This window comes from Saccopteryx bilineata, chromosome 3 (assembly GCF_036850765.1).
Source record: "Saccopteryx bilineata isolate mSacBil1 chromosome 3, mSacBil1_pri_phased_curated, whole genome shotgun sequence".
Lineage (NCBI taxonomy): Eukaryota > Metazoa > Chordata > Mammalia > Chiroptera > Emballonuridae > Saccopteryx > Saccopteryx bilineata.
The window spans coordinates 279,177,580-279,198,639 of NC_089492.1; the positions used below are offsets into that span (position 1 = coordinate 279,177,580).

Genomic DNA, 21,060 nt, shown 5'->3' on the forward strand with positions numbered 1-21,060 from the left:
CAAGAAATTCTCCAAAGAGATTTTTTCCTTACCTGCCAGCCCGGCAGGGTTTAGAAAGATAAACACGGGTCCCTGTTGGTTAGGGCGGGCGGGCATCGGAACCACCTTTGGGGCGGGGCCAGTTTGGTAACACACAGCACAGTTTCAGTGGGCAATCTTGATGTGTAATCTTACTTCCCAGAGTTAATTAACCCTGAACAGACAATCAGACAGGTGCGCAAAAGATCTTCTTTGCAGCATCATTCACAGTAATCAGAAAGAGAATAAATTGAAGGTCTTATGATGGGAGGCTGGTTCAGTAGGTTCTGATAAACCTTAAGAGGCCATGGTGAGGAGGGGGGGTTAGCAGACTCTGAAGCTAGGTCCCTTGAGTTCAAAGCCTGTCTCTACCCCTTACTACTATGTGACCTTGGACAAGTTACTTAACCTCCTCTGCCTCTGTTTGCCCATCCTTAAAATGGTAATAGTATCTATGGAGTTCTTTTGAGGATTAAATGATTTTATATATATATATATGTGTGTGTATGTGTGTGTGTGTGTGTGCACACACACACATACATATATACATAAAATGCCTTGGAACGCTGTAATTGACTATTATGATGACGGTATTTCTCTTCAGTGGAGGAGATGCTGCAGCTGTTAAAATGGTACAAGTTTGCCTTCAGGGAAAGGCAGTTTGCGCACCCACATTTAGTAAGATACAGCACACATTGGTATGATATAGTTCAGGCCAAATTATGCTTTTTGATTTCTCTGCATGTAAATATCCATAGAGAGAAGTCTGGCAGGATGGTCACACCAAGGAGGTAATTAGTCATTTCTAGATGACTGCCACTTCTAGTCACTTTTATTTATCTTATGTCTTTCTATATTGTGGAATTTTCTACAGTGAGCACATATCATTGTCCTAATTAGAAAAATTCCATGAAGTCATATTTATTTGGTGGGAGTAAGGGAGAGTGGGGTGGTTTCACAGCCTTCTGCAGTAAATGGGGCTCAGTATCCCGTGGTGGCTACACCATCCATCCACAGGGGGCCTTTTTGCTTCTAGGCCCTTGCTGGCCCCTTCCCTGCAGCTCTGGGCTCCTTCATATCCCAGCCCAGGGGGTGCTCAGGAGTGCCCCCCGTCGCCCACCTGCCTTACCAGAGCTGGGGTACGCTACCACGGTGGGCAGGTACCGCCTCCTGCTCAGGTCCACAGGCACGTAGGCGGTGTACTTGCTGATGATGTTGCAGGCCTTGCTGGTGTGCACGGCGTTCACCTGGTAACGGCGACTGGACCCTGTGGAGGGAAAAGCTGCAGTCGTTGTGTGGATGAGAAAGTTCTCTTTCTGATGTGGAAGATGTGGAAGCTAAAAGGAAGGCTAGACCAGTGGTCCCCATCTTTAGGATCAAATAAGTCCTTCACATCAGGGGGTTGCCAACTTGCCAATTAAGGATACCCTCCCCCCAGATTATTATCCTCCATTATCATTTCACAAAATAAGGACATTTTAATGTAAAAAAGGTAAGAATTTTAATGTAAAATAGGTAAGACATTTAAGAATAAAAAAGAGTGTTACTTCCCTTAAATAACTAGTGCTATTTTAAAAAATCAAAACCCCCTGTGTGGTCTGTATTGTCTACTGCCAGTTCGTAGCTGTCTGATGCCACTTCTGCTGCAGGACTCCATAGCACTCCTGGCTGAGTGGGGACCACTGGTCTCGCCCACTGGGACAATTTTGCAGAGAAGGTAGAAAACCAGAGAGGGAGAGTGGCGAACACAGGGTCACACAGCGAGTTAGTAATGGACCTGAGATTAGGACTCTGGATGGTCTGTCCCCAGAGCCCAAGCTCTTTCCACTCAACAGGCTAGCAGTCTCCGTGACTTGGCCCCTCCCCAGGGTTGTGGAAGGAGCCAAGGACAGGAAGAAAGGACACATTTTGTAAACTGTAAGGTGAAGTGCTCATGGGGAAAAAATAACGTATTATACAATGTCAAAACAAAAGCCAAACAGAGATCATCAGCCTTGAAAATTCCCTGAGCTGACAAAACCAGTAGAGTTATACAAACAAAGTTTAATTTAGCTCATTTGGCAAGACTAACTTGACCTGAGGGGTCATTTCTTGCTTCTGCCTCTGGAACTTGAACCGGTTCCCAAGGTTAATAACATAAGGTAACCACTGACAATTCCACAACCAATCACCGTGAAGAATGAACTGTCACTGCTTCCTCATTGGATAAGCTGCTTTATAACAACATACCCCTGAGCCTCATTCTGTGTTTTGGTTTGGGTGCTCTCGGTTTGCAAACTCTTTTTGGAGTGGGCGCAATGAACTTTTACCAATTACTACTTCAGTGATTCATTGGGTTTACTCCTGTTATTTCTGGAATAGTCATAACAAAAATACAAATAATATAAAATATAAACCATATAATATTACATAAGTAAAGCATCATCTATCACAAATAATAGAAATATTCTCTATTTATATCTGTATCTATCTATTCTTTAAGTGAACTCCATCAGGATCCCAGGAGTCACTTTTTAAGAAAAGTTTACCCCAATTATTGAACTATACAGTTCACAGAAATTAGGGGATATTTCAAAATGGATATGAAGAAATGAAATATCTCCTAAATTTTCCTGACCAGGCTGTGGCGCAGTGGATAGAGCGTCGGACTGGGATGCAGAAGACCCAGATTCAAGACCTGAGGTCGCCAGCTTGAGCGCCGGCCCATCTGGTTTGAGCAAAGCTCACCAGCTTGGACCCAAGGTCTCTGGCTAGAGCAAGGGGTTACTCAGGCTGCTGAAGGCCCACGGTCAAGGCACATATGAGAAATCAATGAACAACTAAGATGTCGCAAAGAAAAACTGATGATTGATGCTTCTCATCTCTCTCTGTTCCTGTCTGTCTATCCCTCTCTCTGACTCTGTCTCTGTAAAAAAACAATAACAACAACAACAACAACAACAAAACCCTCCTAATTTTTGTGAGCGGTGTAAATCAACTTCCCCACCACCCTTGTTACAGTGTCTTCTTGTATCCTTGTATTTCTTAATAGTACTTAGGACAAATGCAGTCAATTAATTGTTCATATACTTATTTGATGAATGTCGGCTTCCCTGCTAGTCTGTGTCAAGCACCGGTGAGGGCAGGGATGTGGTGGTCACTGCCTCAGCCTGAAGAGGTCCCCTCCCCCCCAAGCTAGTCCGCACTCAGTAAGTGGCATTTATGAGTGAGTGGAACAACTAGGTCTAGGGAGTTCTGTGGGAAGGTAGGTGTGGTCCCAGAGGAGCAGACCTGCTGGAAGAGGGCTGTCTCCAATGTTCTATCTGAGAGGGTGCTGTAGGAAGAAGCCTTGGAAAGGGAGGAGGAGCAGAGGAGCAGAGGGGAAGGAAGGAGGAGAGGAGAGGACAGATCACTGGGTGGGGGAGGGAGGATTACAGGAGCCCAGGGCTTGTGGGGGAAGACAGGTTCCTGGAAGCAGGAGATGGGGTCAGATTAAGGAAGGGATGGAGCCCCGGGCTGTGTGTGTGTGTGTGTGTGTGTATTGGAGGAAGGAGGTGCTGGGAGTGAGGACAAGCACCTGGAGGCCACGATGCTTTGAGAGATGGGAATTGGGTGGTGGCAGGGCTGTGGTGAGAAGGGAGGGGGCTGGAGCGGGGGAGGATAGCTGATCATGGGTGTGGGGTTAGTGGGATGGGGCATTGGCTGGGACTTGTGAAGGGGCGAGGCTCGGAGGCTGGGGTGGAGGAGGGCGCAGGTCACGGAGCTCACCTTGCTCTATCTCATCCTCGCGCTCCGCCAGCTGTTCGAAGTCGCGGATGATGGCGCGGGCCGCCAGATGGTGGAAGGTCTCACTCCACAGGTCGGCGTAGCGCGTGCCACTCCGCTCTGGGCTCGGAGGCTCCAGCTCGAAGCTCACCTCCCATTGCAAACGCTGGTTGTCGTGCAGGCCCTTGACCACGGCCTTGCCCAGCACGTGGTCTGGAGTGGCTGGCTTGCTGGGTCTGGCCTGCTCCTCGGATTCGGACTCGGCCAGAGGCTCCCAGTCTGAGGACATCTCGGTCTCAAAGGCGTAGGGGTAATGGTGGGACGGCTCTATGGGTAGAGGGACAAGCAGGCGGTGCTCTGAGCTGGGGGACAGAGGGCCCACCCCAGGGGACATCACCCCCTCCCAGGGCGCAGACACCCCTAAGCAAGTACAGTAAACACTCCACCCCTATTTCCACGGAACATGAAACTCCTTCCCTAGAACAGTTGGGGTGGCATAGGCTTGTCCTCAAGAGTGAGACAGACCCACCTCTCCGGAAGCCAGTACCTGAGGGGTCAGGTAGAATGGGGTAGGGGCACTCCTCAGGGAGAATGCTGCTGCTGGGAGGACATCTGGGGGGGGGCACAGACCAGGTAGCTTGGGAAAGAGTGGGGTTGGTGACGTCCTCAGGGAAGGAAGGGGCCACAGCAGACTCCCCCCTCAGCCCCCAAAGCGCATCCGGGCCAAGGAGTCCTCCCTGTCCCAGGTCAGGTGCTGGATCCTGAGGACACTTACCCAGGTCCCCAGGGCTGCGGCTGTCTGAGGCAGGTTTCAGGCTAGCCCCAAGATCCAGCTCTCTCATAGGGCTCCAGGTCTGGGTCTCCTGGCCGGAGGGCAGGAAGGGCTGGCAGCCTTGGGGCAGCAGTGAGGGCCTGCGGGCCCCTGGGCCCCGGAGTTTGGGGCCCTGGCACCGGTCCAGGCCACTGTTCAGGAAGGGCTAGGAGGGCAAGAGGAAGAAGAGGAGGCTGGCCTCTTTCCCTCCACCCCAGTCACAGCTCTTTCCCTGGGCAGCCAGCTGCTCCTGGGGCCTGCCCCTGTAATACCCAAGGACAAATGACCTACTCTCCGCTACCCGTGAGAAACATCAACATGAATAATCCCAAACCATGGATTAAGTCCAGAGCAGGGAACACCATGGAAAATCACATACCATGGATAATTTTCTAAACTCACTTATTTTTGCTATAAAGTTTAAAACTTTTTGTGTCTTTAACCTTTTCCTTATGTCTTCTCACACGTCATGCTTAAAAAGGGCTTTCCTACTAAAAAGAAATTCACATAGAATATTTGTGATTTTTGTTTATTTGTTTAAATCTTTTGATTCACATGAAATCTATTCTCATGTAAGGAAATAGGAACTAGCGTTTTCTTTGATTATTCCTAAAAGTACAAGTTCCAGCACCATTTATTGAATATGGTTCACTTATTGAGTTGCTAGAGTTTATCAGTTCCCCACCTCGGTGCCAACAAAGCTCTTGTGCACATTTGGTTTTATTTCTGGACGTCCTGTTCTGTTTTGTGGATTTAATCTGTCTATTCTTGTGCTGGTACAAAAGAGAAAAAAAAAACAAGGAAAGGGATAAACTGGGAGATATATTTGCAACATGCATGACCAAGATCATTTTCAAGAAAATGCTCTAATAAATCATTGGTGAGGGTGGAGATAAACTCAATAAAATAATGAGTTAAGGGAATTTGCAGGCAGTTTATAGAAAAAGTATCCAATAAACCCATAAAGATATGCTCAGCTTCTTGAGTGTTGCTCTCCATTAAAATGAATTATAATTTTTTTTTATTTTCCAGACTGGCAAATAGATAAATGTTTAATGATGCCTAGTGTGGTCAGTGGGGACACAGGGTCTCTCATGGACTGCTAGTTGTGAGAGAGCAATGTAGCCATGTGCTATTTGTCAATATTAAATACATTTTATAATAGAATCTTTAAATTTAAATAAAAGGCACAAGCTCCTTTGATTCAGCGATTCCACTTTTAGGAATTGTATTCTGCGGAAATACACAAGGATGTAAATATCTATGTACGCAGACTGTATATTTGCTGCTAGATTGTTAAAAAAAAGATTTTGTGAAAATCTGGGAAGTATCTCAATGACTTTCAATAAGGGTTGGCAACTAAGTTATGGTACATCCATATGCACAATACCACACAACACTGCCCTGAAAGGGGCAGTTTTTAAAAACTAACATGGAAAGATGCCCAAGATAAAATTTATTGAAAAAATTTGCAACTGTTCTGTATTTTGATTGTGGAAATAGTTACATGACTATTCATTTATCAAAACTGGTGGTGCTATTCACCAACAAGAGTAATTTTACTGTAGATAAAAAAGTGAATTAAGAAGACATCAAAAAGTAACTTGGAAAGAGATTTGTATATGTGATTATTTAAAACATCTGTGCATGTTGCATGTGTGTGTGTGTGTGTGTGTGTGTGTGTAGTGTTTCTGGAAGGAAATACTCAAAACCGAGTGGGTCTGGGCCCTGGGAAGGGGTACTTTTCTTTTTACTTTATACTCAGCTGAACTGTTGAGTTGTTACAACCTCTGAATATATATTACCTTTGTAATTGAAGAATGTTAAATTAGTTAAAAATGAATTTTGTGTCTCTGGCAACATACGCATGGCCTGGTAGGAGATGGGGCACAAGGGCGCTTACTGAGAGAGAAGTGTTTCTCAGTCTTTTAGGCCAACAGTTAACCGTGGAGTCTTTTTCAATCTCCATCAAGTATTTATTGGGAAGGAGACAGTACCTCCCCATTAGATGGGGGCTCCTTCCTGTCTCCTCTGGGCCTGAGGGGTAGGGATGGTCCAAGGGTGTGGGAGAGACAGGGACTGGTCCCTCTTAGAATGGCCTCAGTGAAAGCTGGTACCCTGTCAGGGCCACTGCATCCCAGGGGATCCTTGACCCCTTCTCCTTCATCAGAGACTGGGTTTCCCCCTACCTTCGCCCTGCCATCACCACCACACGGAGAAACAGAAGCTGCTACAGTTTCCATGGCGATAGATTAGTCTCAGGCTCAGCCCTTCAGCCAGAGGCTGCAGGGAAAGAGTGTGTGGATAGGAGCATCTGCGTGTAGGTTTGTCCAAGTGGGCTGGGGAGAATCAGACTGGGAAAGAAGGCAAGCAGGGGATGGGGCAGAGCAAGTGGGAGAGAAGAGAAGCCAAGCTGCCCAGAGCTCTCACCAAGTAGAGCTGCATTTATAGAACACCTACTGTGTGCCTGGTGCCGCAGCACTTGATGTGTGCAAGAGTCCACTTACAGGTGGTTCCCAGTAAATATCTGTTGATGGCTGTTAGCTCAACCACCTGCATGAGCTATTTTTCCCATTCCATAGATGAAGACATTGGGGCTCACAGAGGTCAAGTAACATGTGTGAGTAGCAGACTCTGCCTGATTTCAAGGTAGTGTCTTCTAACTGCATCCCTCTAGCTAAGGACAGAGAAGGGCCAAGCTGGCAGTGTTTCTTCCCCTGGGCAGCAGAGAGGCTGTGTGTCTGTGGAGGTGGGGGCTGGGAGTGGGGAGTGAAAGTCTGCATCAAGGAAGCACGGACTCACCGTGACAAGGTTGCACAAAGCCCCCTCCTCAGAACATGGGATAAGGCCTGCAGATGATACCAGATACCAATCTGGTTTAGGCCAGTGTTTCTCAACCTGATGACTGTCTCTCTCCCCGAGGGACATTTGGCAATATCTGTAGACATTTGTAATTGTCGTGACTGGGGGTGGCAGTGTTACTGGCATTCATTTGAGAGAAGCAAGGGATTCTGCCACATTTTCTGCAATACACAAGATGGTCCCACAACAGAGAATGATCATGTCCATAATGCTGAGGCTGAGAAACTGCAGTTTTAGCTGGAAGTGGACTGGTCCTGCTGGGGCTCTAACTATGCGATGATCTCTGCCCTGGGGGAATGCACAACCCTTGGGATTTGCAGAAGGTGCTGTGTGATGGAGAGGGAAGCAAGGGCTTTGCAGGCAGTGGGTCCTGGGTTTTAATCTCCTGATAAGCTGTATGACCCTGGATAAATCTGATCCTTAATATCCACATCTGTACAGAGTCAGGGTGGCCAGCTCCCATGCTCCCTCTTCCCAGGAGTGCTATAAAATCAAATGAGAGAGTAGATGGGGGGTGCTCCTTGCCAACTGGGAAGTGCTGTGTGCAGAGAATAGGTGATGTCATTGACCAATGGTTATCATTATTAGGAAGGTGTCATTGGCGGTCATGCAGATGACGGTAAATATCTGTTGATGGCTGTTCAACCACCTGCACGAGCTATTTTTCCCATTCCATAGATGAAGACATTGGGGCTCACAGAGGTTAAGTAACATGTGTGAGTAGCAGACTCTGCTTGATTTCAAGGTGAGAAAAAGAAAGATGCGGTGACTTAGTTCTCTGTGTAAGTTATGAGCAGGTTCTGTCCTTCTGGTTCAAGCAAGAGATGCAGCTCACCCCCACCCATGGCCTCCTCCAACTCCAACCTGCCCTGCGTGGGTACCTGCACGTCAGCCTGCCACTGCGGGGCATCTGGGCTGGGCTGGTTGGTGAGGTCCTGCAGCTTAACTTTCCGCAGTGGGTATCTCCTGGCAGCCATGGTGGGGTCACTGGCCGTGGTGGCCCTTGGGGAGGGCTTGTGGTTGGTGATCTGGTTGGTGCTGTATGCCCGCCGTCGCGGAGAGAAGTCCAGCCCTGGACAGGGGTGGTGATGGGGGAGCCACCAGAGTGGAGGAGGAAGATAGCAGGGAAAGAGAGAGGGGCTTGCATACCCTTTCATGCTTGGAAACCTCGTGAGTTTTCCACTGCTCACCTACTGAAATGCGTTCGGGTGCCTCCCCTCAGCGGGCATTCAGAGCCCTGCCTAACCTGGCCTTAACTGTCACCCAGTGCTCCCCTTTATAGGGTTCTAGGTGCTTGAAGCAGAGTAGATCAGTAACTCATCGTGGATGTATTTTCTAGGTGTTACATCGCCACACCTTTGCTCTGGCAGTTTCTGCTGCCTGGACTCTTCTGTGGCCCCTGTTACACTGCCTCCTATAAGTATTCAGGCTGACTGCACCTCTCCCACTAGCTGGAGAGCTTGTGAAGAACGGGGGCCACATCTGAGCAGTCTTTGCTATCCACTCTGTGCTCAGTTTGTAGCCTTGGCAGGTGATCCGCAAATACCCTCCGGGTGGAAACTAACCCCATACCCAGGCTTTGGAGGCAGACAGGGCTAGACTCTTCTTCTTTTTTTTTTTTTTTTTTTTTTTTTGTATTTTTCTGAAGCTGGAAACGGGGAGAGACAGACAGACTCCCGCATGCGCCCGACCGGGATCCACCCGGCACGCCCACCAGGGGCGACGCTCTGCCCACCAGGGGGCAATGCTCTGCCCATCCTGGGCGTCGCCATGTTGCGACCAGAGCCACTCTAGCGCTTGGGGCAGAGGCCAAGGAGCCATCCCCAGGGCCCGGCCATCTTTGCTCCAATGGAGCCTTGGCTGCGGGAGGGGAAGAGAGAGACAGAGAGGAAGGAGGAGGGGATGGAGAAGCAAATGGGCGCTTCTCCTATGTGCCCTGGCCGGGAATTGAACCCGGGTCCCCCGCACGCCAGGCCAACGCTCTACCGCTGAGCCAACCAGCCAGGGCCCAGGGCTAGACTCTTGATCTGCACTCCACCTTTTTCAAGTTCTGTGAGCTTAGCCAAGTTACTTAAATTCCCTGCCTCAGTTTCCTCATCTGTACAATAGGTAGAACCCACCTCCACCACTGCTAACTACTCAGTGAGACGGTTTGTATAAAGCGCTCAGTAAAATGTGGCGATGGAGGCATCTGGAGAAGCCAGTGGAGCTCGAGGCACGGCACTTACCGGGATTGGTGGTAGAGTCCCCGCTAGAGGGCCGGGCATCTTTGGCCCGTCTCAGGTTGTAGGATGCCCCCGAGCTCTTGGCACAATCTCCACTGTCTGGGCCGGGCCCCTCATCCTGTGAATGGTAGAAGACAGAGCTGCTGGACTCCTGAGAGTGCAGTATGCTGTATCGTCTCTTGTCCTGGAGGAAGGGAGAGAAAAGAGGGCCAGGGTGAGGCCAGGTGTCAGGAAGCATCCACAGAGCAGCAAGCCGTGTGAGAGGAGGTGGCGGAGGTCCCGTCCTGGAAGAGCTAGAATAGAAAAAAAGTGTTTTGCTTGCTTGGGGAATTTAGCAAACTTTTGTGAAGAGGTGGTGAATGGAAATGACTTCATATCACTTATATTGTTTATATTTTTAATCATCTTCTTTATAATTTTTTTAAAAAAATGTAATTCTGAATGCCACTGCTGTCTCCAAATAAGTAACCAAGATGAACAGAATGAACTATATGTTCCTTCTATTCCAATCTCCATAATATAAACAGATATATAAAAACTAGAGGTTTTTGGAGGTCATTTTGGTTTTATAAAAACTGGACTATGTTATTTACATTTGACAGCATTTTGAATTTTGCACTTAAACATTTTGGACATTCTGCATGCCAACTATTCTTTTAAACATTTGACTGAACAATATCCTACCACCCTTTACTGTTAAGCATTCACTTTGTGGCCATATATATTTACATTTAATGTTTTATTGGTTAAAAAGTCAATGTGTCAAAATAAAAGTTTCCTGTTTTCTATCAGGGATCCGTCTAGGCATTGAGTTCGTGACTCCTGTTTGAAAACAAGACAAGTTGCTACATCCTTCAAGGCAAAGGGGTATGCAGAAACTCACTAAGAAGGGAAGATGAGTGAAGAAATAGCTTCTCAGGTAATCTCACACATGTTAGCATGAATTCCACCTCCCTTTGAGAAGTTCCCCCACTTTATCCCGCTTCTGCCACCACATAGAAGAAAAATGTCAGTGTAAACAAATAACACGCAAACTCATTTAAGGAGCCATGACCCGACTAGAGGGTTCGAGAAAAGAAACCTGAGTGTAGTTGTTCATCAGAATCACTTGGGGTTCCTAGGCCTTCTCCACAGAGCCTTTAATTCAGTAGACCTGGTTGGCACTAGGACTCTGCATTTTAAACATGTTCCCCCTGTTCTTTTGCTGCAGGGCACCTTGAGAACCACAGAGTGAGATGGTAGCATTTACCCAAGCAGCATCCCCACGACCGAATGCCCATGGCCTGACAATCGTACCTCACAACCGTAAGCCCAGATCTCATTCATTCCTACATGCCGTGAACAGTCTTTCCAGCTAGGGTGGCTTTGTGGGCAGGTTTCTAGACCCCCTGCGGCCCCTGGCATTTCTAAAGTACTTACCGATCTGGAATTGGAGGTGTATAAGGCGGCATCACACACAATGCCGTACCCCACCAGCCGTTCTCCAGGGAAGAGGGTGCTGGCGCTGACAGGTGAGATCAGCACTTCTGTGGTCTCAGGGAAGACCCACTCCACAGTCACATCGCTCAGGGCCGGGGCCATGGCCTTCTTCAGGGATTTGACCATCTGTTGGGCAAGATTGAAATACGGTTAGGGCAAGCGTGTGAGCAGTGGTATGTCCAGATGAGAAGCACAAAGACCAGTGGGTGGGACCATATGAGGATGTGAGCAGGGAAAAAGTGACAAGAGGCCCTGCAGTGACTTGCCCACCAGTGAATGAGCCACTTCTTAGACTCTTAGAATGTCAGAGTTGGAGAAAATTTTTCATTATCTTCTCTAAGTTTAGCATTTTATAAATGAGAAAATCCAAGACTGAACGTAGGGTCATGACTAGCCCAGGGCATACGGAAAGTTTGCATCAAAGCATGGCCTATATGAATGCATACGTAGATGGGACATAAAAATGAGACTCAGAGACATGGACAAGAATGTGATGGTAACGGGGGGGGGGGGGCGAGGAGGGAAAGAGAGGGAGTGGGGGAGGGGAGGGGCACAAAAAAACCAGATAGAAGGTGACAGAAGACAATTTGACTTTGGGTGAGGGGTATGCAACATAATCAAATGTCAAAATAACCTGGAGATGTTTTCTCTGAAATATGTACCCTGATTTATCAATGTCACTGCATTAAAATTAATAAAAACAAACAAACAAACAAAAAAACATGGCCTAGATACTGATCTTGAACAAGTCAGTTTGTTTTCCTGGGCCTCATTCTCCCCACTTCTTAAGTCTAGTTAGTAATTCTCAACTCTCAGTATAGTTGGGAGGAATATCTGAGATCCTGGATCAGAATTATCTGTCACTTGATGGGTGTTCAGTAAGTGACAGCTATGGTTTGGCAGCATGTGGGCTGGTTTCCTCAAATGTACTGCAAGGCACGAGAAAAGTGATCTGGGGATTGTTGGAGCCAAAGAAGTGCACTCTCAAATCTCGCTTCAGGAGCGACTGTTAGGTGACAGTCTCCAGATGCAAAGCCCTGGTTTAGGATCCAAGACCATGCCTCTCCCTCTCCCTGGAAGCCCCCGGGCGCTGACTGAGCATGGCAGGGAGTCCAGTGCCTGGCATTTCAGCCCAACGCAGACTACCTGGTGGGCTGAGCGGGGGGCAGTCTTTGCTCCCGCTGGGTTGGCTGCGACCTTGCCAGACCTGCGCCGCAGTCTGGGGCTCGCCTGCCAGGAGCTGCTCCCGTCTTTCCTTTCTCATATTCACATCTGCATCACAGACTGAGAGTTCTCCTTCCCGTCTCCTCCTCTTTTCCCCAGAGGCGTCCTCCAGCCAACTTCTTGCACTCTTAACTCCAGCTCTGTCTCTGGTTCCTGGGCTGACCCAGGGATTTTCTAGGAGTTGGATTATTTGTGCCAAGTGTGCAGGAAATGGAGAGAAGATGAAATCGCCTTGAGTTCTGATCCCTTTACATCCCTCTGAGCCACCACGTGTCACCATCAGGAACATGGCCAGAAATGGCCCCAAATACAACTCCATCTGCATAGAGGCAGGACTCCACCAGGAGCCCCAATGCTGCCCAGCCAGGGGTGGAGCACGTGCCCCAGGGGCTGGAGACCAGGGGAGCCGGTGTCCTGTGCTAGCTTCTTGAGTGGCCCGCTCTGTGGCTTCCCCTTCTCTGACTCTCACTGGGCAGCAGTACGGCCCGGTGGAGAGCTCAGATTCGAGGTGAAATCCTAGCTCCATCACTGAGTTGTGTATGACCAGTCTGGGCCTCTGGGGTTCCAGGACCAGAGGGATGGGGTCCGTCTACCTACCTTGGGTTGCAGCCGCTCCCCCTCTGCCAGGAACTCAGCACTGCCCTTGGACACAGTCGCCAGCCCCTTCACCAGCCTGTGGCAGACGTTGGGTCCAATTCCAAAGCTGTAGCACCTGGGAGAAGGGGAGGAGAGAGGTTGCTGTTTCCCACCCTCTCTGCCATCTTTGTCCCCTGATGGGGAAAGGGACAGAGCATGACATGGAAGAGCTAGTTTACCGCTGGCCCCAGCTTTGGGCCGAGGGTGAGGAAAGAGGGCCACCAATAGCCATTTACAACGGAAAGACCTTTCTCTGCCAAGGCTGCTCCTCAGGGGCTGTATGCGGAGGTGTGGGCATGGCATCCCTCCCGAACTTTTGAGGGGAAAAGGTAAACTGTGAAGTCAGCCACACCACCCTGGAAGCAAAGCACTCTAGGGTTCTTTCCTCTCCTTCTGTCATTTTCCATGTTGTCTGGTTCCTGGAAACCCAAGCCCAGGGCAGCCCAAGACAACCAAGTCCTAGACCTTCAGCCTGTGCGCACCTGGTGGAGAAGGCGTGGTTGCGCACCAGCTCCAACACCCGCCCGGTGTTGCTGACTGTGCCGTCAGTGATCACGAAGAGGAGCCGCGGGTGACCGCGGTGCACGGGCTGCCGGATGACCCACTTGAGCGGGGAGAGGATATTGGTGCCACCCATGTCAGCCTGCATTCTCTGAACGTTATCACAGGCCACCGCCAAGGTCTCCTGCAGGAAGGGCACATGGGCAGGGGAGATAGTTCCCAGGGTCACCGTCCGGTGCAGAGACGCTAAGCCCCTTGGGGGATGAGTCCTTTTGTTTCCCAAGATCAGTGATTTTTCAACCTTTTTCATCTCATGGCACACATAAACTAATTACTACAATTCTGCAGCACACCAAAAAAAATCTATTTTTTGCCAATTTGAAAAAAAGTAGGTATAATTTTGATTCATTCACACAGGCCAGCTATTGTTGTGTTGGCTGTTGTCTTTTATTTTATTTTATTTGACAGTCTAAGGGAAAAGAAGTCAGTGTATTTAGAATACCTAAATAGTCAGGTATTGCATGTTTTAAAAATTCTTGTGGTGCATTGGTTGAAAACTGGATGATAGTTCAGCCTCAGTAGATTTGAGTCCTGTTCCCAAATTAACCTCTGCCCACCAGAAGAATCAGTGGCCACATTTTTGGCATGGCTCTGCCCAGTTACACCCCTACCAATGTCTGACACACTACCATTCATGGTGTATTAACTTATCATTGTCTCTTCTGGCCGAAGATTATGGGCATTGGACAGCTGTCGCTTCAGCAAGGACACATTCTCACTGGGCATCCTTCTGCTCCTGCCTCAGGACGATGCTGTTCCAACATCTGTGCTTGAGTGACAGCCTGTGTCAAAAGCCTTCCACCACTGTGTATGCAGCTCTGAACCAGCAAGACTAGAAACTTATCCCAAGGGATCCATGAAGGATATAGTGAAGTCTTTGACACAAAGATGAAAAGTAGCAAAAAAAAATGGAAACAACTTCAGTGCCCAACTGTAGAGGTTAAATAAGCCACCATCTATCCGTGCAGTAAAATACTAGGCGGCCTTTAAAATTATGTTGCAGATTTATATCATACTTAATGGCATGAAAATATGCTCATGATAGGCTGTTGTGTTAGGAAAGTAATTTCTGGAAGACCTAACCCTGTCTTTACTGAAAATGTGCATAACTGTATAGAACAGGGTCTGGAGGGATTTATTCTAAGCTCTTAACATTGTTTTTCCTTTATTTACTTATTTTTTTTTAAAATTTATTTATTCATTTTTTTTATTCTTTATTTATTTATTCATTTTAGAGAGGAGAGAGAGAGACAGAGAGAGACAGAGAGGAGAGAGAGATAGGGGGGAGGAGCTGGAAGCATCAACTCCCATATGTGCCTTGACCAGGCAAGCCCAGGGTTTCGAACCGGCGACCTCAGCATTTCCAGGTTGACGCTTTATCCACTGCGCCACCACAGGTCAGGCAATTTTACTTATTTTTTTTCTGACTAGTGGGATGGTGTGAGATTTAAAATTTTACTTTCTGATGATCTAGCTTTAAAAATTGTGGGATAATCAACACATATGATTTTTGTATTTTAAAAACTCATAAGCTATTTTTAATTGAAAAGTGGCCCCTAAATCAATCCTCCCTCTCTTCCTCTCTTCCTCTCTTCCTCCCTTCCTTCCTTCCTTCCTTCCTTCCTTCCTTCCTTCCTTCCTTCCTTCCTTCCTTCCTTCCTTCCATTCGCAGACCTGGGTAAGATGCTGCAATTTTGAACATGCTGCCGGGGCCATAGTCCTGCTGTTTAAAGTCATAGCTTGAGACCTGTGAGTCCGTTCTCTGCCTACTTACCCATCCACTCACTCTTACCCCTAATGTTCATGTCTGTAGTTCACCTTGCCTGAATCCATTGTCCTCAGAAGACAGAGGCTTCAGTGAGCGGCAGGCCTATGATCTGTACCCTCTTTCTACCCTCCCTGTACACACCCATACTGTGCCCAACATATTCTTTATTTTTAAAGAGGAAGATGTCAGAAGACTGAGATGTCACAAAACTGCCTAAACAGGCCTCTCTGCAGTTCTTTGCTCCTGGGTATCATCTCGGTCCTGCTGGGCAGACCACTTCTGAGCAGGCCTCCTCTCTCCTTTCCCTCCCTTTCCTCTGCTCCTTACCACCCACCCGCTCCGGTCCCAGCCTTGTCCCACCTTACCTCATTGTAGGTCTGGCTGGAAGGGAAGAGGGTCTTAAAGGTGGACCCAAACCCAATGACGTTGAAGAGGCAGGCTGGCATGAGGCTCTTCAGAGCCACCAGCACGGCATCCTGGCCGGCGAGAAAGGAATTTTCAGGAGTTGGGAAGGAGTTATTTCTGCCACCACACACCGGTATTATTACCCCAGCACAGAATCTGTCTCCAAACAGGTCTTTGACTCCCCTCCCCCCATCTGAACCCAACATTGCCTTTTCCTCCAGGTCAAGAAATTTGCTGATACTGAGCTGAGGTTGGACCAAAGCCATCCTCATAGAATTTCTCACCCAGGTAGCAAGTCTGACTTTTCAAAGTCTTTTTTTTATGGCTTGCCAGCTCTAGCTTACCTCCTCCTGACCCTGAGAGGTAGGGAGAGCAGAGAGCACCCACTCCTTCCTGCCACAACAAAACTGATGTCTAAGGGAGGCATGTCACTTAGTCCAGGTCACACTGGTGGTGGGACAGGCTTCTGGCTCTCATCCAGGGTGTTTTGCAGCAGAATCACCCTGATTATCATTAACTAGGAACACATTCCTTTGGGACAGTCTCTTTAGATTCTATTTGTTGAATGCTCAGGATGTCCTTTGCCTGCATTACCTTATATAGTCTTCACAGTAACCCTTGAAGCAGGCACAATATTACTGCCTTTTCATACAAGAGAACATTGAGGCACAGAGAGGTGAATGATCTGTTGGTGAGCATTCAGATAGTAAATAGTGGAGCCAGGACTCAGACACATGTCACTTTACCTTCAAAGTCTGTGAATTTTTTTTGAAAGGAGGGGAGATAGAGAGGCAGACTTGCATGCACCCCAACTGGGATCTACCCAGCAACCCTTATCTGGGGCTGATGCTTGAGTACTGAGCTATTTTTAGCACCCAAGGCAGATGCACTTGGGTCAATAGAGCTATCCTCAGCACCTGGCATGCTCAAACCAATCAAGCCACTGGCTGTGAGAGGGGAAGAGGGAAAGAAAAGGGGGGAGGGGAGAGAAGCATATGGCCACTTCTGCTGTGTGCCCTGACTGGGAATCGAAATTGGGATGTCCATACACTGGGCCAATGCTTTATCCACTGAGCCATCGCCCAGGGCCAAGTCTGTGAATGTTAACTTATTTAATTATGTAATATCAGGAGACCTTACTAAAGGTATCCTGGAAAAAATAATGACCAAGAAGAAAAGTGGAGGAGATGACAGGAGGGAAAATGATGATATTATGATGATACAATGCAGTGATAAATATCTAGTGATTACTTTGTGTCAAACACTGTGATAAACACTTTGTATTAATTGCCTCATTTAATCTCTATAACAGTAGTTAAGAAGATTCACTTTGACATTAAACATAGCCGGGTTTAAATCTTCCCTTTACCATTACTACCTTGACCTTGGACTAGTTTTGCCACTCCTCTGATCCTCTGCCTGCTACACAGTAAACATTCAGTAAGTGGTTACTATTACCTACCCAATGAGATACATATTAATATTAATACCTTTATTTTACAGATAAGGAAACTGAGACTCAGAGGATTAAGGAATTGTGCTGAGTCACAAGAATAGGACTGAGGCCTTCAAAACATAGCGCTGAGATCTTATTTGTGTTGGCTGTGCCTTGGCACAGAACTCAGGTATGGGGGGAAGCTCTCTCTCATTCCCATACAGTTTGCTGATGGCAGCCCAGAGATCTCAGCATGGCTTCAGGGAAACAAACTGTTATACTCCAGAATCTAGAAGTAAATAGTTGTGAGTGTATCCTGGCAACTTCCACACCATAAGGACTAGCAGCCCCTGTCCCACCCCCTCTGTAAACATTAAGATAAAACATTGATATTAACATTCTCTTCATTTCTCTCTGTTGCTTGTGTCGATACATACATTTTGTTTCTCTATGAAGGAAGTCCATACCTGCTTATTTTTCTATTACCCTCTAATGTATATTCCTGCTAGCAGGAAAAGGTTGATACATACAGATTGTATCTGTTCACACCTATTTGAATTTGCAAAACCCTGCTTTTGGCAGCTTGGCAGCAAGTGGCAGCCGAAGAATGAGACCAGCTGCAGAAAATTAAATTGGTTGACCTTTCCCTTTCAGCATGGCTGTTTGGATTTCTATTCTCTCCTACCTCCCTGAGCCCAGTTTTCCCTAAAACTTCAACCTAATGGGCTGCAATTAATGACGTAAGCAACCTCCCCATGGCCTCATTGTTAGTGGGGGGTGGGGTTCGTGGCCTGAGTAATTTCCGTGCCTTTTTTCTGAAAGGGGCACGTTGTTGCAGGATGAATTGTGCCGATGCACAGCCATTTGTGAAAGGATGGCCTTGAGGTCGGTGAGCTTGAACTGGAAAAGAGATAAAGAGAGGCGCCAAGGCGAAAGGGCCCGTGAGAGGAGCCCCGGAGGAAGGTGTCGTCAGAGAATTCTGGAATATCAAGGCTGGAAAGTTCTTTAGCTGAGGAAATAGATTTACATTCATAAACCAACTCCATTCAATGCGTAGTAATGGCCTGGACCAATCAGATGAGAAGAATATAGAGACATAGAGTCCAGACTCAGCACGAAATAAAATGTCATGGTCAATTATTGATGTCTGCCTGGGCTTCGGAGAAGGGAATAGAGGGACATAAGACATATGTTTGCTCTTCCTGTATTAATCCTCCCTTCTCATTTTACAGAAAGTATGAATGAAGCCTAGAGTCGAGAATCGATTTGTCTAAAGCCACAGAGCAAATCTGTGGCAGAACCGATCCTGAAGCCCAGGCATTTCTCTTTTATTAAGCCATGCGGCAGAAATGACATAACCACAAGAGAAAACTTGTCTTAGAGAAAGAGTGTGTGTAATTTTCTATCAGCAGTGTAAGGAAAATGAGCACTGAACCAGGATATGGAGGGCTTAGGCTCCTTCACTAGCACTGCGACGTTGAGAAAGACAGCTTCAGAGACTCAGTTTCCCAACCTGGAAAATGGCAGAGAAATGGACTAAATGCTCTCAAGGGGATGTTTAATGATCCCATGATACTTACAGTAACTGTGGAGACATCTTACACACTGGTGCAGCTGCGGAATGGAATGTACGTGGGCGCTGGACTGTGCTTCAGCACTCCAGCACTGTGGACAGCTCCACACCCCACTATTTGTCTTTGATGGCGGGCAGGGGTGGGAAGAAGGTACCAACCAGTCCTACATCCCAGTGTCAAGAAGCATCAAACAGTCATAGCAAGCCTGAGGAGTTAGCTGGCATTGTAGATCCCACCTAACCGCTCCCCTTCTTGCCAATCCTGTTGCTCTGGAAACAAGAGTTTGCTCCAGGCACAGACTGGGGAAGGGGTAAAATTTCGCATGACAACGGAGCCCTCTACTTTCTTTTCTCTCATCCCTTGTTTTCTTGAACTATGATCCCTTATGCCAGGGGTCCCCAAACTACGCCCCGTGGGCTGCATGTGGCCCTCTGAGGCCATTTATCCGGCCCTTGCTGCACTTTCGGAAGGGGCACCTCTTTCATTGGTGGTCAGTGAGAGGAGCATAGTTTCCATTGAAATACTGGTCAGTTTGTTGATTTAAATTTACTTGTTCTTTATTTTAAATATTTATTCCCGTTTTGTTTTTTTACTTTGAAATAAGATATGTGCAGTGTGCATAGGATTTGTTCATAGGTTTTTTTTATAGTCCGGCCCTCCAACGGTCTGAGGGACAGTGAACTGGCCCCCTGTGTAAAAAGTTTGGGGACCCCTGCCTTACACAGTGCAACAAACCATGACTGAGGGCTTTTTGTAATCAAACAGAGGGCTAGGTCCCATGGGGAAAGATAGATGAAAACGATCTAGTCCTTTCCCTTAATAAATTCATAATTCCAGAGGAAGAGACAGGCATCTGTACAACTAAAAATATAAGGGAGTGTTGGGTAATGCTGAAGTTGAGGCCAATAATCTCCTAAAACAGATGAAATGCTTCTGGATGTTTTTATGGCAGAAGGTTCCATTACTCTGTCTTCTGCGTTCATCAGAACTCCCCATAGCGGTGAGACCATAGGCGTGACTGGTTAGCAGGGCTGTGCTCCTCACTTGACTGCAAGTTCCTTCAGGGCAGGAACTGTATTTACAATCTGCTATCTTTCCAAATGGCCAAGCACAGAATTTTGCACATATTAGGCATTTTGGGAAAAAGAAACATGAACCAAATCTTTTCTCCGCATTCTTTGATGGCAGGGGCCATGTCCAGTGAATCTCTGATGTCAGGTCATAGGGGCAGCCAGATAGAAATGGATTTCCTCTCATACCACACTAGCTGTGTGACCTTGAGTAGGTTACTGAAACTCTCAGGGTGGGTTTTCCCCTTTGGAAAATGGTGACAGTAGGATCAACTTTCTAGGATTATTGTTTAGATTCAACATCCAGCTGTAAACCTCTCCACTCAGTAACTACTGGGCTGTTTTGGCTAGAGCAGGGACTCCACAAAGGCCATAGAGTACTAAGGAAAGATGTTGGTAACTTCATCCCTTGTAAGTGGACAATAGCTCTACCTCTGCTCACATTCCTTCAGGGTTTTATTTTGGGAGCATGTCGAGCTTGGGTTCTCTGTTCAAACTGATTTTAAGAAGTTGTCGCTCCTTTTAGTCACAGATAGCCATGTAGGAAAGTGGTTCAGGTGTAGAAGGGGTGCTTCTTGGAACTGAAAATGTTGCTGAAGCTGGTTTGGGGAAGCAGCTGATTTACCCTGGAACACTAGACCGGGGGAGGGGCCCTTTAACAGGTACCTTGACATAGTGCATGTTGGTTCCACTCATGCTGCTGCTCCTGTCGATGAGGAAGATAAACTCGCCATGGGACTTTCTCAGGTTCGGCTGGACTGACTGCAGGTCAGGACAGAAGTTGAGCATGATGACAGAATGGTGGGGAATGTCCTTGTGGAGGCGTTTCCGGATGATTTCTGTCTGGAGGGGAAAGAAAAACTCTCACTTGGGTATTCAAGGGATCAGTGCTATTCACATGGTCTCCAATGACCATATTTTTCATTTCATAAGATGCATTCTCCCCCCGCCCCCCCAAAAAAGTGGAGGGGAAATGCCCATGCAGCTTATGGAACAAAAATACGTTTTGTTTTTTTTTTTTTGTATTTTTCTGAAGCTGGAAACGGGGAGAGACAGTCAGACAGACTCCCGCATGCGCCCGACCGGGATCCACCCGGCACGATGCTCTGCCCACCAGGGGGCGACACTCTGCCCCTCTGGGGGGGTTGCTCCGCCGCGACCAGAGCCACTCTAGCGCCCGGGGCAGAGGCCAAGGAGCCATCCCCAGCACCCGGGCCATCTTTGCTCCAATGGAGCCTTGGCTGCGGG

At 47.7% G+C, this 21,060-nt stretch overlaps 1 protein-coding gene across 1 annotated transcript in view; it reads right to left on the reverse strand.

Annotated features, from left to right (window-relative positions):
- The window catches only part of VWA5B1 (von Willebrand factor A domain containing 5B1), a 46,265-nt gene that overhangs the window by 12,415 nt on the left and 12,790 nt on the right, over positions 1–21,060 (reverse strand). Inside the window, exons 8-17 of the mRNA XM_066270238.1 lie at positions 20,479–20,655; positions 15,694–15,804; positions 13,482–13,684; positions 12,961–13,075; positions 11,080–11,265; positions 9,664–9,844; positions 8,317–8,507; positions 4,538–4,739; positions 3,766–4,089; positions 1,148–1,285 (exon numbers count right to left, since the gene is read on the reverse strand). Coding sequence (XP_066126335.1) covers positions 1,148–1,285; positions 3,766–4,089; positions 4,538–4,739; positions 8,317–8,507; positions 9,664–9,844; positions 11,080–11,265; positions 12,961–13,075; positions 13,482–13,684; positions 15,694–15,804; positions 20,479–20,655 — 1,828 coding nt within the window. The remainder of the gene's footprint in view (positions 1–1,147; positions 1,286–3,765; positions 4,090–4,537; positions 4,740–8,316; positions 8,508–9,663; positions 9,845–11,079; positions 11,266–12,960; positions 13,076–13,481; positions 13,685–15,693; positions 15,805–20,478; positions 20,656–21,060) is intronic.